Source organism: Aquila chrysaetos, chromosome 20 (genome assembly GCF_900496995.4).
Source record: "Aquila chrysaetos chrysaetos chromosome 20, bAquChr1.4, whole genome shotgun sequence".
Taxonomy (NCBI): domain Eukaryota; kingdom Metazoa; phylum Chordata; class Aves; order Accipitriformes; family Accipitridae; genus Aquila; species Aquila chrysaetos.
In genome coordinates, this window is record NC_044023.1 from 12274380 (window position 1) to 12290050 (window position 15671).

General features: G+C 52.5%; 1 protein-coding gene across 4 annotated transcripts in view; it reads left to right on the top strand.

Annotated features, from left to right (window-relative positions):
- PLXNA1 (plexin A1) overlaps positions 1 to 12289 on the top strand; it is a 125824-nt gene extending 113535 nt beyond the window's left edge. For all 4 annotated transcript variants that reach the window (XM_030043945.2, XM_030043943.2, XM_030043946.2 and 1 more), the window contains exons 30-32: positions 351 to 563; positions 4202 to 4352; positions 7856 to 12289. In XM_030043945.2, the coding sequence (XP_029899805.1) occupies positions 351 to 563; positions 4202 to 4352; positions 7856 to 7951 (460 nt within the window). In that variant the 3' untranslated portion in view covers positions 7952 to 12289. The remainder of the gene's footprint in view (positions 1 to 350; positions 564 to 4201; positions 4353 to 7855) is intronic.
- The last annotated feature ends 3382 nt before the right edge of the window (positions 12290 to 15671 follow it).

Below are 15671 nucleotides of genomic sequence, written 5' to 3' on the forward strand. Positions count from 1 at the left end.
CTGATGCGAGAGAAGGGGACCATGCCTGGTTCGACCCATGCGCTCAGCAAGGGCTCTTCAATATGAGTGGATCCTTGGAGAAAGTGCGGATCTGCGCTGCCTCCGTTTGCCTTTGGAGATGTTGGCAGTGCTGAGGAATTTCTCCATGGAGAGCTGTGGCCATGTGGGGCTGGGCAGGGGGGAGCAACCATTTACCCCAGGATGTTTGCATCCCTGGGGTGCTGGGAAAAGCGGCCTGCCCAATTCTGGGTCACGGGGAGCTCCTTCTCCACAACTGGAGGTGCATGTGTGTGCCAGCTGCCCTGCAGGGCTTGGTTCAGGTGCTGACTCCTGTTTCCTTCGTCCCTCAGTCTACCTCTACGTTTTTGGGTGAATGTGATTAAGAACCCCCAGTTTGTGTTCGACATTCACAAGAACAGTATTACTGATGCCTGCCTATCCGTGGTGGCTCAGACATTCATGGACTCCTGCTCAACTTCTGAGCACAAGCTAGGAAAAGACTCTCCCTCCAACAAACTACTGTATGCCAAGGACATCCCCAACTACAAGAGCTGGGTAGAAAGGTGAGTAGACTTGGTAATAGCTCCTTGCTTCACCTGGAGGACTTACGGTGGATGTATGTGGGTGTGGGGACTTGGGTCATTGGGAGGACTCCTCTTGGCAGCTGTCTGAAGAGCGTACTAACGCTTGTGGAAGGTGATCCTCTCATGTGAGAGATGATGCTTTCTCGTGATTGTCTCCTGGAATGAGTTTGCAATGACTGTTTGACAGAGCTGTTTATGACTTGCTTAAGGGGTGCTAAAAGCAACCTCCACTTTTAGGTTGTCTGATGTTTTCTGTTGTAAAAACTTGGTCTGTGCTAGGGAATTGCTAACACCTTCCTTGATTGCTTTCAAAGAGCAGTGAGAAGTCAGCCTTGGACTAGAGAAGTGCCTTTTTTGTACCATGACAATACACGCAGGTTTTGCTGAAATGGTTGAAAATTACCATTTCCCATCTCTCATCCATCAGTACATCTCACCTGGGATCCTGATGAGAGCACATGCTCTGAGGCAGTGCTCAGGCTGCTGTCACTGTGCCAAGGAGCAGGGAGAGGAGCAGGTCCCCTGACTCCTTCCGATACCCTCCACCTGCACTGTTAGATGATGAGAGACACCCTTCTGTCCCGCTGAATTAATGCAGTGTTAAAAGTTCAGGGTTTGAATGCTACTGATTGAAAATTGATGCACTCAGGCATAATGCTGTGTTTAGCTTTATCCTTTTGGGAGACAAAACTAGGAGATGTCCTGCAAAGCCCTCCAAATAGAGCTACTGTTAAAATGTTGCTGTCTTGTGAAGTGGGACTTCATCAAGCTTAAAAAATGGCAGATTTCAGGTTGCTGATGCAACTTTCCTCTTGTGCTGATATGCTGTGCTATAGATGATGCGCTTTTTTTTTTTTTGCCTTTTTTTTTTTTTTTTTAAACTGAGGACCCTTCCCCTTTTCCAGAACCATCTAGACTGGATACAGAATGAACCAAATGAAAGATGTCCAGTCAACAATAAGCATCATATTCTCTAGTTTGCAAGCATGAGACTTTGTAGCCTAAACCATCCTTTGGATACTCGCTTGTACACAGTTATTTTTGCAGCACCATTGGCATGCCTGGTGCTTTGCAGGCAGGTACAAAGACAAGCTTCTTCCCTCGAGGAAGATAGGACTTGGATCAGAAGAAAAGGTGCCCCTGAAATACGATGGCTGAGATGAGAGATGAGCTGCATTGTAATAGGAGAAAGTTCTTTGCAGGGGGCTGGAGCGGGCTTTGGAGTGGGGTCCCATAGGAACATTACAAACTTCATAAGGTGAATTTCTCTGACCTTGCCATCTCTATGACAAAAATATTCAGCTCTGCGTGTGCCCGGAGAAAAAAAGGTATAAAACCATTCCAGAGTTAAACATTGGTCTAGACATGCTGTGTCCCTGGGGAGGAGGTGGGAGATCTCACCGGTGACAGCTGTTCCTGCCATCGCTTACCACCAGTTCGGTCCCAGAGGCAGCCGAGCAGGGGGCAGGGTATGGCTGGGTCTCCTACTGCTCCTCTGCTGCGGGGATTTATGGCGTAATCAGCATTTCTGGCTTTTGGCACAGTTATCGTTGCAAAGCTTTGCAGAGGCAGGATGGGAGCGATGCGAGGGCGGCTGAGTGGGACTGCTAGTCCCAACAGCAGGTCTGTCTGCCACCGTGGTTCAGGCACCAGCTGAAAAAAGGGCATCCTGCCAGTCTGAGGCAGGAATAGCAAAGTAAATGGCTCCGGAGGTGGAAAGCCTGGGGAAACCCAAGGGGAGTGTTGCCAGGGTCATGGCTGTGGTAGCTGTCCTCTGGAAATGGGAGGTGTGACTGAGATCTTGGTCCACACGAACCATGCACACTTGCATTGAAAAATGATGGTCTCCTGCCATCCTTTGTGTCATGATAAAACCTGGAATGTAAAACTGCTGCTTGTTACCTGGATGACTTGTGGCAGCCACAAAACCTTTCTTCTTCAGCCGGTCTCCCTTGTATGTTCATCTCCCATGAGTCCCTCCCCACAAGGGCCTTCACCTGGGTTAAAGGGTGGCCAGGAGGATCTCTGTGGGTTTTCTTTGCTAATCAAAGCTGGCTGGAACTGAGAAGGTTGGGCATATTGTCCCTAATATTCCTCAGCACAGGTAGAAGTAATGTCAGCTTTAGGAGACGTCACTCTGGGGGTGATCTCTCTAGCAGCATAGCAGATCTCTTGATGCCTGGTTTAGTCAGAGGTCCTCACCCCAGACCACTGCTCTCTTGGCAGCATCCAGGAAATCTCTCGCATCACCTTCTGAGTGTGAATGAGCCTGCTTGTAAAAAGTGCCCAAGTATTTTATCACTAGCTGAGTTCAGCGCCGTGGGATGGAGTGGATCCTTGTATTCATCTCCTCAAGTGGTCTGGCTGCCATCTGCTCCTATCCAAGTGCTTCAGCCATGTTCTATCTCAGCGTTTGGCTGATGATGCTAATGATGCTAATCACTGTACCAGAAACTTCACTGAGTGAGGAGTCATGAGAAGTAAAGCAAACCTGGGAGAGACTGGCACTCTGTATTTCCAGGTGGTGGGGGTGGCCAGGGCTTGTTTGCTGTGGGTAGGGTTTCTTTTTTAATAGAGGCCTGTGGACACAACCTTGGTTTCCAGAAGGACCTCAGTGGCCGGTCCACTGGTGTGTCTGCTTAGTGTAACCCTCCTGCTGGAATGGGATGCTGCGGCTTTGATCTCCCTGGGTTTTGATGAATATCATGTTGGATATTCTGTGTTTCCACTACAATTCTGGACCATACAAGCTGTGTCTGGGTTTCCCTGTATTTGCTGAGCGTATCAGTGAGGCAGCTGTGGGATAGGTCTGCAAATCTTAAGTGAGGTAGTATGCTGCTGGTAGCAACCATCAGAGAAGCACAAAGAAGGCAGGAAAGCACCAAGTCATTTGACCCAGGCATGCCCTAAGACATCAGTTACCTCCTCTACTGCCCAGGATCCTCTGAGTTCACAGACATGTCTGCAGAACCTTGGTTTTCAGTGAAAATGAAAGCTCTTTGTAGCTTTTAGGTGCTTGGTAACTTCTGAGCACGACCAGTGGCAGTTGTAGGCTGTGTTGAATGCCTGTTGCTGAGGAAGACATAACCAACGCGGACAGGTATCACTGTGAGGGCTGGATGTGAACTTGTCTTGTGTTCACGCACCGAGTATTTAATTGAATGCAAAGGGGCATTGCTGGCTTCAGCGACACGGCGACCTTAGAATGGTAGCAAAGCCTTATGTGTTGCTGCAAGCACGGAGGATTCTGGTAGATGCGGTTTGGTGGTAAAACATGCCAATGGGATGGGAAGGAGGAAAAATGTGTGGTTTAGGAGAGGGTAGGAAATCCCTCAGAGCAGTGGCTCCTGGCTTCCCAGCATGGTGAGCTGGGCTGGGCTGCGCCTGGCGCTGCTCCATCTGGAGCGTGTTCCTAATGATGCTGACCGCTCCCTGGAGTGCTCAGAGAGTTCTTGATGAGCAGCAGTGTTATAATGGGTGATTGTGGTATGTCGCTGCTCGTAGGCAAGATGGTCTTCACCTTGCCTTTCCAGTGGCTCTTCTCAGCATCATGGTGGGGACCCATCCCCTTCTGTCTGTCCCTATTTCTGACCCACTCTTCTGTTTCTCCCTTGCAGATATTATGCAGATATAGCTAAAATGCCAGCGATCAGTGACCAGGACATGAGCGCATACCTGGCAGAGCAGTCGCGGTTACACCTCAGCCAGTTCAACAGTATGAGTGCGCTGCACGAGATCTACTCCTACATCACCAAGTACAAGGACGAGGTAAGACATGGTGATGGGGATTCAAGCCTGGGCTGTGAGCTGTGTCCCTTTGCCCGTGTTTCTGCAGTCCCCTGCTTTTCCTACAGAAAAACACCCCATGAAATGCAAGAGAGCAATGTAGTCCATGTGTGTGCTCGGGCTGGCGGGGAAGGAAAGGTTTGGGAGGCGTGGAGCCAGGCGCTGGTGTAGGCAGTGCTTCATTCCCCATATTTTCTGCAGGGAGTAATGTGGGGAACACCTATTTTTCTACACATTTGGCACAGGAGCCCCATGGGGCTGCAGAGTTCGCGGCGTTATCTCAGTGTGCCTCCTCTATATGCTGCCACTGACCCGGTGCCACGGCGGTACCAACATCGCGTGATTATACAGGTGGCATCTGGCTCTGCTCCCTGGGGATGCTAGAGGATGTGGTGGCCTCTTCAGTGCTTGCTTTGTGAACATCAGTAAGAATGGTTAAAAACCCCTCTGTTGTAATTCATACAAATTAACTTTGTAAAGCACCACTGAAATCCACACCCTGCATCTTTTTATTAAAGCAATAAAATATGTAACTACAGTAAAATATGGATCTATACATATAACATGATAGTATAGATTTTATTGTCCCAATAAAGGGGATTGACGACTGTGTTTGAATGGTGGCTTATTTAGGTGACAGAGTGCCAGAACGTCTCCTTGCTCGGAGAGAGCCGGGAAAGCCGGCGTCTCACCCTGCAGGAAGAGGAAACGGGGTCCCCATCGTACCCTGCAATCCTGAGAGGCATCTCCCAGCGCCTCTTTGAGGTGTGAATTTAGGGAGTCCACGGAAAGGTCGTAGTAGACCCGGCCCCTGTGTCTAAGGTCACTGCTGGGACCGTGGTGGCCAAAATCCTCGTGGAGCTAGGTACTTTGCAGGAGTGAGGCAGGAGACCCTGGTGCTTGGGAAGGTGGCACGTGGTGGTCACCGTGCAGCTGGTGGCCATGTACTGATGACCATGCTGGTGGGACCTCTGCGCCACTCCCCAGACAACTTGGGATGGCACGTCAAGTAGGCCCCTACAGCACTATGCGATGAGTTGGCCGTGAAGGGTTTTTGGGGTTTTACAGTTTGTACAACAGCTCTGTGGCTACCGTAAGAGTGGAAGAGGAGCAGTGTGGAGGATCTGGATTGGCTGTGGGGCAGCCATCAGCCCTCAGCCATCATCAAGTGTCACTTCCTCCAGGCTAAAAGTCTCCCAAGCCTTAAATAAGTTCTCCAAGGCCTGGGTGAGAGCAGGGAGGGGACCATGTGGCATTAATGAAATGCTCTTTAGGGGCACAGGTCCTCTTCTTGCCCACTAATGGCAGCCTGACATCTGTTGAGTGTCTTGCAGTTGCTCGCTCTCTGAGCATCACAAGTGTGTTCACAGCTCTCAGGAACTTCTTTTATTATTTGTAATGGGATTAATAAATCACAGCTGTTCCCTTTGTTTGTTTTCATTCATTAAGCACAATTATATGCAGCCCGATTGCACCCTCTTTGATGCAAAATGGGAGAGAATAATTTTTCCTGTTGTTCAGTGCAATAATATGCTGTCATTGGCTGTGAATGAAAATCATAATTAATTTTCATTTGGGTACTTGCATCTTGGTAATCAGTGGTCCTGGCTCCTTACAGCAGGTGACAAACCTGGGTCTCTCTCTACGCTCAGCACAGGTTTCCTTTGACTGCATTGTTTCCGTAAGGCTGAGATAAAAGAGGAAGAAATAAATGCAGGGGCAGGTTGTGAATCTTTCCACACCTCAGTATCCCAGGATACACAGCTGTCTTACCAGGAGAGGCAGTGGAGGCAGGCGGGGGGAATAGACTCCTTTTCTGCTTCTCAGACCAATCTCATTTGGTTCCAGCTCAGCCACCTTTCAGGCACGTGGGGTTTTGATTTCTGCATGAGTGTTATTACAGTTATTTTATTCTGTGTGTAGCATGACGGCCAACAGCGGCTGCAGAGATGGATGGCGGGGGAGTGTCCCCGGTAGCAGGTTTGTGGCAGAATCTATGAGCTCTCGCGAGTCCAGCTGCAGCCCAGGGTCGTCGCTGCCAGGGGAGGTAAATCAGATGTGCCCGACTCACTGGTGAATTGTCCCCTCCTCGGGAGGTGACGCCGGTGTCGAGGTGCAGCTTTCCCCTTCCCTTTGGGAAGAGGTTCTCCATCGGGCATCTCTTACTGGCCCGGCAGACAGGGGCCAGCCTGGTCCTGTCCCAAAAAGGCTGGTGGAGAGCCAGAGCCTGTTGGTGGCTGAAGGCTGCTGCATGGCAGCCTGGTGGATGCCACACAGCACGCCCTGCACGCCGCTCCACAACCCGCCGGCGCTGCAGCAGCTCTTAATCAAAGGGAGCTGATTCCCCATTAAGAAGTTACCTGTAGGGCTCCTGATGGACTTTGCCTGCCTCCTAGTAAGTCTATTAATTATACAACAGTTTGTTTCCAATTATGTGGCCAATGAAATGGTTAATCAAGTCCCCTTTGACGGATGCCTTGATATTTAATTGCAAAAAATTTGTTCTCTCAACTAGCTCACCCGAGGAGATGAGATTTCTGTCAGGTTTGTTTTTTTAAATCAGCTTTTCTGCTCTACTGGCATGGTGTTAGTGAGACGAGGCTCCTGGCTGCTGGGAGGGCAACTGCCCCTTCGTTTTACGCTTCATTACTGCCTTCTCCCCACTCTGAGCCTCGTCCTCCACCCTCCCACTGCCGCCAGTCCTCCCCTGGCCCTGGAGGCATGGCCGCATCCAGCCCAGGGCAGGGGACCGTCCCTCCACCCTGCGATCTGTCACCCCGTCCAGGAGCTTGTTTAGAGAAAGGGGATTTCAAAGGAGGAAAGTCATTCTTGGATGTCTGTGGGGGCACCCCTTGCACAGGACTGAGGGCTCCCCGCGAGGCAGGCTTTGCTGGTGCATCCATCTGGTGTCCCTCTCCATCACCTCGGTGCTCCCCAGTCGTCCACCCTGGGGAGAGATGAGCAGGGTTTTACCACTGGCGGCAGCTGAAGCCTCGTGGATTTGGTCTTTTTGTGCTCGTGGAACCAGTTTGTGGCTTGGTCGTGATCTCTGAAATGCAGCCCCTTGCCTCCCCAGGACGTTAGAGGTTTGTTGGGAGTTGTGGACGTGGTGGGAAGGTGTCGTTGTCTTGGTTTTGGCGTTCACCCTCCATTTGACGATGGATCTTTGTTTTCTTCATTTCCCCACGTGCAAGTTGGCTTCTCGTTAGTGTCCAGCAGGTCCCTGGTGTTACCGGAGCCCCTTGGGTGTCCCGGGAGGCTCTGTCTGGGGGGGCGGCAGCTCTCAGAGCGGTGTCCTCCACCTCGCGCCTCCTTTGGCCCTTTCCCGGCCCCGTTAGGGACGGGAACAAACGCGCGCCGCTTCCCGTGGGGCCGCATCCCCGTGCCGCGATGCCGTCGATGCGCCAGCGCAGCCACGGGCAAGGAGGAGCCGCTTTGGGTAGGAGGGCATCTCCTCACCCTCTCTTCTCCCCTCTCTCCCCCAGATTTTAGCTGCGTTGGAGAAGGACGAGCAGGCCCGGAGGCAGCGGCTGAGGAGTAAGCTGGAGCAGGCGATCGACACAATGGCCTTAAGCAGCTGAGAAGGCAGCGGCGCGGTGCCAGCATCCCGGGCAGCGGAGGCGGCGGGAGGGAGGGCCAGCCGGCGGCAGCCGCGGGCAGAAGAAGACTTTGGGGCTGGGGCCGGCCGGACCCGCGGGAGCCGCTGCGCCTCCGCACGCTTCCCACGAACGAACAAGGAAACCTCACGCTTTAGCGGAAAAAAAAACCCCACAACAAACAAATCCCGATGACAGCAGCAACATCGATAAAAACCCCCTGACACACACGCAAACCCCCCCAATCCAACCGGGATACAGCAGGGACCTTGCAGAGAGGCGATGCCGGGCGGAGGAGAAGGGGGTCAGTCGCCTGCCCCATGGACCCGCTGGGCATCCTTTGCCCGGGCAGAGCCCCTGAGCCCGCAAGGAAGGAGGGTCGGGACCGCGGGGCTTTCTAGGACGGCGTTTGGATGTTGTTGTTACTTTGGTGGAGGGAGGGTGGGTGGGCTCCTATTTTTACTGTACTTGACTTGCTCTCCCCTCCTTCTCCCCAGCTGGCCGCTCCCTCTCCTCCTCCTCCTCTCTCTTTTTCTGTCTCTTCCCCCTTCTCTCTCTGTCTGGCCTTCTGCCACTAGTGTTAACTGCTATATTTGCACAATTTACACGAGACAAACAAGATTTTTAATTTAAAGAAAAAAAATTATAACAAAAAATGGGAGGGGAAAAAAAAAGATTCTAAATTTTTGCAACAAACTAACAAAAACGGTTTTAAAAAATAAGCTAAAGGACTGATGCTGGGGAGATTTGGGGGTGGGGGCAGTAGGGGTGGGCAGGAAAGGGAGAAATCCCTGAGCTTTGATATTTCTAAAATACGTCCTGTGCCATGTTTTATTTGAATGTTGTTTAGTGCAGAAAAAAAAAAAATCGAAAAAAAAAGGTGGGAGTTTTGTTAGCTGAATAGATGCTCTTATTTAAATGCTGCTGGAGTGGTTCTGGAGGTCACAATCAGAGAGGAAGGGAGATTCCAAGGTTGGTTTTTCTTTTCCTGGGGGATCACTGAGGGTTGGTCGCTGTTATGTTGAGCTTGTCCTCGTTTTCCCTGTCGGGTGGCCACGGGGAGGTCTGGGCAGCACTGCCCGCCCCTGCCTGTCCCGGGACGGTGTGGGGTGGAGGACGGCTGGGGGGCTGTCGGGAGGGTTCGTGGAGAGCCAGCCCGGGTTTTTTTGGCGGATCCCCTGGTGCTGGAGCAGCCTTAACGAAGCCCCTTTATTTCCCCCCCACACCCCATCATCTTTTTGTGCTGATGCAGGGAAAGGGACCAGATCCCCGGGGAAAGGGGAGGCAGCTCCTCCGCGTCTCCTGACCAGGATCCCCCCTGGAAAAACTCCGCTGGGTGACCAGCCCACGGAGGGACCGGCATGCTCGGCCGCCACAGGGCTGTCGCCCGCTCCTCCACCCGGGAAGCCCAAACGTGTGCAGGACTTTCCGCCCCAGATTGACCTTTCTTTCTCTGTCTTTTGCTTCTTTCTCCCCCTTTCTCTCCTTGCTGTCACCCCGTCTTGCCTCCGCCGCCTCCGCCCTGCCGGGGGGTTCGCTGGAAACCCGAGGTCTCTCCCTTGGCTGCCCGCTTCGAAATGTCAGATCCTCGCGGGTTTGTGCTTTCCAGAGATGAAAAGGTGCCGAATGCTGCCCTGAATGGCAGCAGGTGACCAAAAACTTCCAAAAAAATGAGGAAAACCCTTTCCTTTTCCGTACCGAGAGCTCTCGCCACTGCCCAGGCCACAGCAGATGGGGCCAAACTCTGCCAGGAGCGGGTGGCTGTCGAAATCCAAGTGGAAGGAAGCCCAGCTGATTTCTGTCCTTTCCCTTAAATCACAAGTTAAGGGGGGGAGAGGGAGAAATAATGAAGTTTTTAATTAAAAAAAAAAAAATAATAAAAGTGTGTATATATATATATGTGGTTACAATCTAATTCTCGTGCCCCAGTGGGGTGCTGTATAGTTAACTGAAGGAGAATCGAACCAATATAAATATGAAATGAATTTACACAGCCAGATAAAACAAAACAAACAACAATACAAAAAAAAAAAAAAAGGATACCAAATTGTCTGGAAGAAATTTCCAAGCCTTTCTCACCATGCAGAACAATCGTTTGAAGCCTGCACATCTCTCATTATGTTGTAGTTTTGTTTGGTTTTGTTTTGTTTTAATAAGGAGGGAAAGGAGAAGATGATGATTAAAAAAAAACAACAACAAAAAACCCAACCACAACAGCAAAACTATGTTTGAAAAAGAAGTAATAATTGTTTCCCAAACCTATGAACCCCGAGCTGTCGCTGGATTTCTGAGAGCTGTGGGCTGTTGCATGACTGTGCTAGATTTTAGTCTGAGTTGATCTTTTTAAGAAACAGAAGAAAAAAAACCCATAAAACAAAAAAACTGCAAGTGTTGAATATTAGAGGTTTGTTTAGACCTGTTATCTATTTTTTTTAATTTGAAATTAATTTGTCACTTTCTTGTCCAAAAGAAAAAAAAAACAAAACGAACAACAAAAAGCAAAAAGAAAGACTTCAGAGGTTCACATCTCAAATGTGGTACTCGGAGAGCCTTAAAGGACAGCTGTGTGCCCACCCGCCCCGTGCTGGGGCCACCGCCGGCTGCCGGCATCTCCCTGCGCTCTCTGCGGGGACCAAATCCTCCCGGGGGGGTCCTCCGCAGAGCTCGCTGCCGCTGCGATGGGGCGGAGGGGTGCCTGCGGCTCCCTTTGGTGCGAGGTTGGCCCAAAGCTTCTTCCTCGTGCCGCTGCCAGGCGGGCGGTGTTGGCAGAGGTCCTGGAAATCGCCCGGAGGACGGCGGCCGTGCCTTGGTGGTCAGTGCGATCTGGTGGAAGGGGAGCGGTTGCTTTGAAGTCTCTATCTGAAAGTGGCGTGGGTCCTACCTGTTGCAGCGGTAAGAGTATCTTGGGGAGCTTCGGTTGCCGTTGAGGGAGCCGAGCGTGTGGTTTTTGTGGTGATTGAGAGGGGATGGTGGGACCCTCCCCACTGCTGGTTGGCGGGGGCGGAGGTGTGTTTCTAAGAGCATCTCCCTGAAAATTTCCTTGTTGACAAACGAGGGCTGGAAGCACTGGTAAGAGCAGAGGGTTCGTTAGCCTGTTGCTTTCCCAGCAGCAATGCTGTGGGTGCTTCCTCGGCCAGCTGGAGGGACAGGCGGGTTTCTTGGCCCGGGTTGGATTTGGGCAGCAGAGAGGTTCCCGAGGGGGTCGTGCCGGGCAGGCTGGCAGTGCCGTGGTGTGGCTGTGCTCCCGGCTCCCCTTGCGCTGTGGCCTGGCTCTTCGTGCCCCATGGTGATGCTGAGAGCCCGTAGCGTGGTCCTATAGGTTCCCATTGCCTTCCTCCTGGGGAGCTTTGGGGTGTCTGCGGTTTGTTCCACCAAAGGTTCCCCCCCAGCACCTCCCCGCCCCTCCAGGGTCCCCTTGCTGCCTCTAACAGGGAGGGTGGTGGTCGGCGAGGTGGGCATTGCAATGCTGCCTGCAGCCTCCGGTGCTTCTTGGTGCTACCTTTGCCTTTCATGTGATGCCCAGCGTCCTTAATCGTGCCAGGCAGCCCGTCCTTCCCTCGCCCCAGCCGGGTGGGGGGCAGAGCCGGGCTGGCTGCGCTCGTCTAACCCTGCCTACGAACGGGGAGAAGCGGGGAGAAGCTGGGAAGCATTCGCAGGACTCCTCTTACCGGTGGTATCGCCTGTGCCCCGAAATAGGGTGAGACGGAGAAGCATCCCCTGCCCTGAGCCTGTGTTTCGGGGAGCTTCTGCTCTGCCCCCCCGCCGTCGGAGGCAGCTGGACCCCGCGGGCTGATCCCCGACCACGGCACCAAGCGGGTCCCTCCCTGTCCCCCTCTGCTCACATTGCTTTTTCTCTTCAGTTTGGGGTTAAAAAAAAAGTGCAGTCCAGCCTGGAAGTGTCCCCCGTGCCTGGCCCCGGTGTCCCCCTCTGGCAGGAGCCCTGTGCCACTCCGGGGCTGGCCCCAGCCTGGGGACAGGGAGCAGGGGGACGGGTGGCGGGACCCACCCCGGGCTCACCCGCTCCCACCAAAGCGCACAAAGAGCTGTCCTTTAAGAAGGCGGGGGGGGAAACCTAATGCGGACCCGGCGAAAGGCAGAGAATTTTAGTAGTTTTAAAAAATTAAATGGGGAAAAAAAAATAATACTCCGGAGTCCTGATTACCTTTCTGTGATTGTTTCAGACTTGAAGCAACAGGCCAGCGTGGCTGGTCGAACGCCCTTTGATCGTGTAAATATCCTGCTATTTCCTATTTTAATGTTCTTCAGATTTAGTACTTGTAAATAAACACACGCATCAAGGAGAGATTAAACATTTTTGCTAAAGCCGGTGTCTCACCTGTGTTTTTGGGGGTGATGCAGGCGGGAGGAGCAGGTGGTTTTGGGGAAGGGCTGTTCCCAGGAGCAGCTGCCAAATCGGCGGCCGTGCCAGGGTGGCACGATGCAAAATGGCATTGGGATGGGCCAGTTTCACTGGGGCTGCTGGGTGCACGCGTGGGTATGGGGATGCCGGGCTGTGGCTGTTTACATCCCCAAAGGAGCCCTGGGGGCTGCTCCAGGCGCTCGCCGGGAGATTTGAGCGGTCGATATATGTGGTGTGGGAGGGGGCTTCTCCATCAGCCACTTCCCGGGTGGCTTACGTTAAATTGTTTTAAACTGTTCGATTTCACTCGTTGCCTTTCAAAGCACTCAGAGCTGCTGATCAGATGCAGAGGAGCTGAATCCATTACGCTGCAAGCAAGAAGAGGTAAATACCTGCCCGGCTGCACTGCCACTCACCGGGGTCAAAATGAGCCGACCGGGGCTGGGACAGCTTCACTTCTGCCTCCCGGCCATCCTGGTCCTTGCTCTCACGGGGACATTACGGCGTGACAGCACAAGTGCTTGGGGATGGGGGGGAAGAGGTACGCAGTGGTGGGGCGACGCTGCAGTCGTGTCTCTGCAGGCGCTGCACGCTGCAGGTCATCCTCTTTTCTAGCTACTGGTACTTGTCTTTAAGCTTTGCAAAGCCGCTGTGTCACCCTGTAACTCTGGGGACCTGTGCAGGATCCTCAAGCGAAGCACTGGGAGAGGAAGGCCATGCCAGCAGCCAGCCACCATGGCACCCTCCTCGCGGTGGTGACCTTCCCCAGCGATGCTGGGTGGCCACAGCAGGCATGGGGCGACATTCCCAGGCAGAAGGAGGTGACTTTGGTGGGGGGCATCCCCAGGCTGTGGAGTGGGGCCTGGGGCTCTGCCCCACACACAGACCAAAATCACACAAATTAAGCTGATTTTTTTTTTTTTTTTTCCTTCTTTCCTTAGCGTCTTCCCTTCCTGGGGCCAATCTCCTGAGGGTTTAGGCTGACAGGGCTGGTTGTGTACTGTGGATCCTAAATGCATTTTTTCTCTGCATTTAGTATATGTATAAACTGGATGTCTTTTCTGTTTTCTCCTGCAGTTTTCCTACTCTCCAGTGAGAACAGCAGCAGCAAGTATTAAACATCCACTCTTTTAGCTGTAGTGTCATTAAAACAAAGATTGATGTGATCTTTTTTTTCTGTCGTGGTTTAACCCCAGCTGGCAACTAAGCACCACGCAGCCGCTTGCTCACTCCCCCCCCCGGTGGGATGGGGGAGAGAATCAGAAGAGTAAAAGTGAGAAAACTCATGGGCTGAGATAAAGACAGTTTAATAGGTAAAGCAAAAGCTGCACACGCAAGCAAAGCAAAACAAGGAATCCATTCAGCACTTCCCATGGGCAGGCAGGTGTTCAGCCATCTCCAGGAAAGCAGGGCTCCATCACACGTAACAGGTACTTGGGAAGACAAACGCCATCACTCCAAACGTCCCCCCTCCTTCCTTCTCCTTCCCCCAGGTGTACATGCTGAGCATGACCCCATATGGTCTGGAATATCCCTCGGGTCAGTTGGGGTCAGCTGTCCCAGCTGTGTCCCCTCCCAACTCCTTGTGCCCCCCCAGCCTCCTCACTGCTTGGGGTGGGGTGAGAAGCAGAAAAGGCATTGACTCTAGGTAAGGACTGCTCAGCAATAATAAAAACATCCCTGAATTATCAACACTGTTGTAAGCGCAGATCCGAAACATAGCCCCATACAAGCTACTATGAAGAAAATGAATTCTATCCCAACCAAAACCAGCACACTATCTTAAAAAAAAAAGTTTTCTTTTACCAACCTTTCAAATGTTTAAGAAAATCATATTTGAACTGAACTTTGTTCAGGTTTCTGGAAGGATTTAACTGAGGGCAATGGGAAAAAGACCCTTATCTCCCCAAATTTTGTGGCTGCAAACACCATCGTGGTGGCCACAAAGGAGCTGGAGGCAGCTGGGCGTCAGGCAGGTGAGTGTCATGTTGGGTACGGAAACTATTTAAGTAACACTTTCCAAAAGTTTTCAGTCCAACATGTAGTGGGGCTTTCATTGTTTTTGGGATCTTTTCAAGGCATAGGGGTGAGGGTCTTTCCCCAAAGAGTCGGGCTGGGTTTCCATGGTGGCATGTCCTCAGCGGATGTGTTGGAGGGGACACCGTGCTCCAGCCTGCAGCGGCCCCCCACCAGTGCGAGAAACGGAGCCGGCTCCTCTTGTCCCCTCAATGACTCAGGTCCTCAGGGGCTCAGTGCTGTTGGGGTTCCCTGCCTTCCCTGAGGACAACAGCCACGGATCCTTTCCTGCTTTGAGTTGATAATTCTTCCTGGAGGACATCTGCACGCCACGATGGGGTGCAGAGTAGGGAAGGGGTGACCTTGGCAGCCATCTGGGTCATGCTTTTGTCTGTATAAACTCTCTTGCAGGACCGTGTTGCTTTACTCCGAGCCCTTTGCAGGCAGGATTTTTATGTTTTTTCCTCTCTCTTAATATTTGTTCTATTGTTTTACCAGGGAGCAAAAGCTTAAAAACTCCTGGTTGGCCAAATAAATAAATATCTAGTATTTCACGATCACCAGGATGTTCTTCAAAACAAATTGCACCAGTTTTCCCAAGGAGTAAGAGCTCCTGGCATGAAGCCAGGGCCTCCAACGACAGCTACAAATGTCTTTGTTTGCCGCCTCCGTTCTAGTGCAGAGCTAAGCAGAAAAAGATTATCAAGGCCTGCAAATGATTGTGTAATCCACAAATGCACTTTATTTGATTAAATGATAAAATGTGAACCTTCCAGCCATAACATACAGCATTGCCGCCTGAGACGGTGGTAATCCAGCAAACCTGCAGCAGCCGCAGCACGCCCGGAGCCGGCCGGGTCTCGGCGGCGAAGGCAGCCCGCTCCCCGTGACAGCACGCCTCCCTCTGCCCGCGGCTACCCTGGGGGTCTTGGAGGCCCCCGTGCCATCATCTCACCCGAACTCGGGGTCCAGGTGAGTGGCACATCCTAGGACACCCCGGCGGGGTCTGAAGGTCTTGTCCGGGGCTTTTTGCACAAGCCCTCGATCGCTGCACCATTGCTGTGGTCTTGCACTTTCCCCCGTGCACCTCCTTGTCCTCTCCAGCCCCGTGGGCGTGCTCTCCTGCATTTGGGGCTCTCTAGAATCCTTCCTTTGCTCCTCTTACGTGCGCAGCGAGGGCCAGGCCGTGCACATGGTAGCGCCGCTCCTGCAGAAAGCACCGTGTGCTCAGTGCCCTGCGTCGCCTCGGGGTGAGGTGGGTGCAGGACGCGGGGACCCACGGTCTGCAGCACGGGGACCTGTCACGCTTACGTCCCCGGGCACACAGTC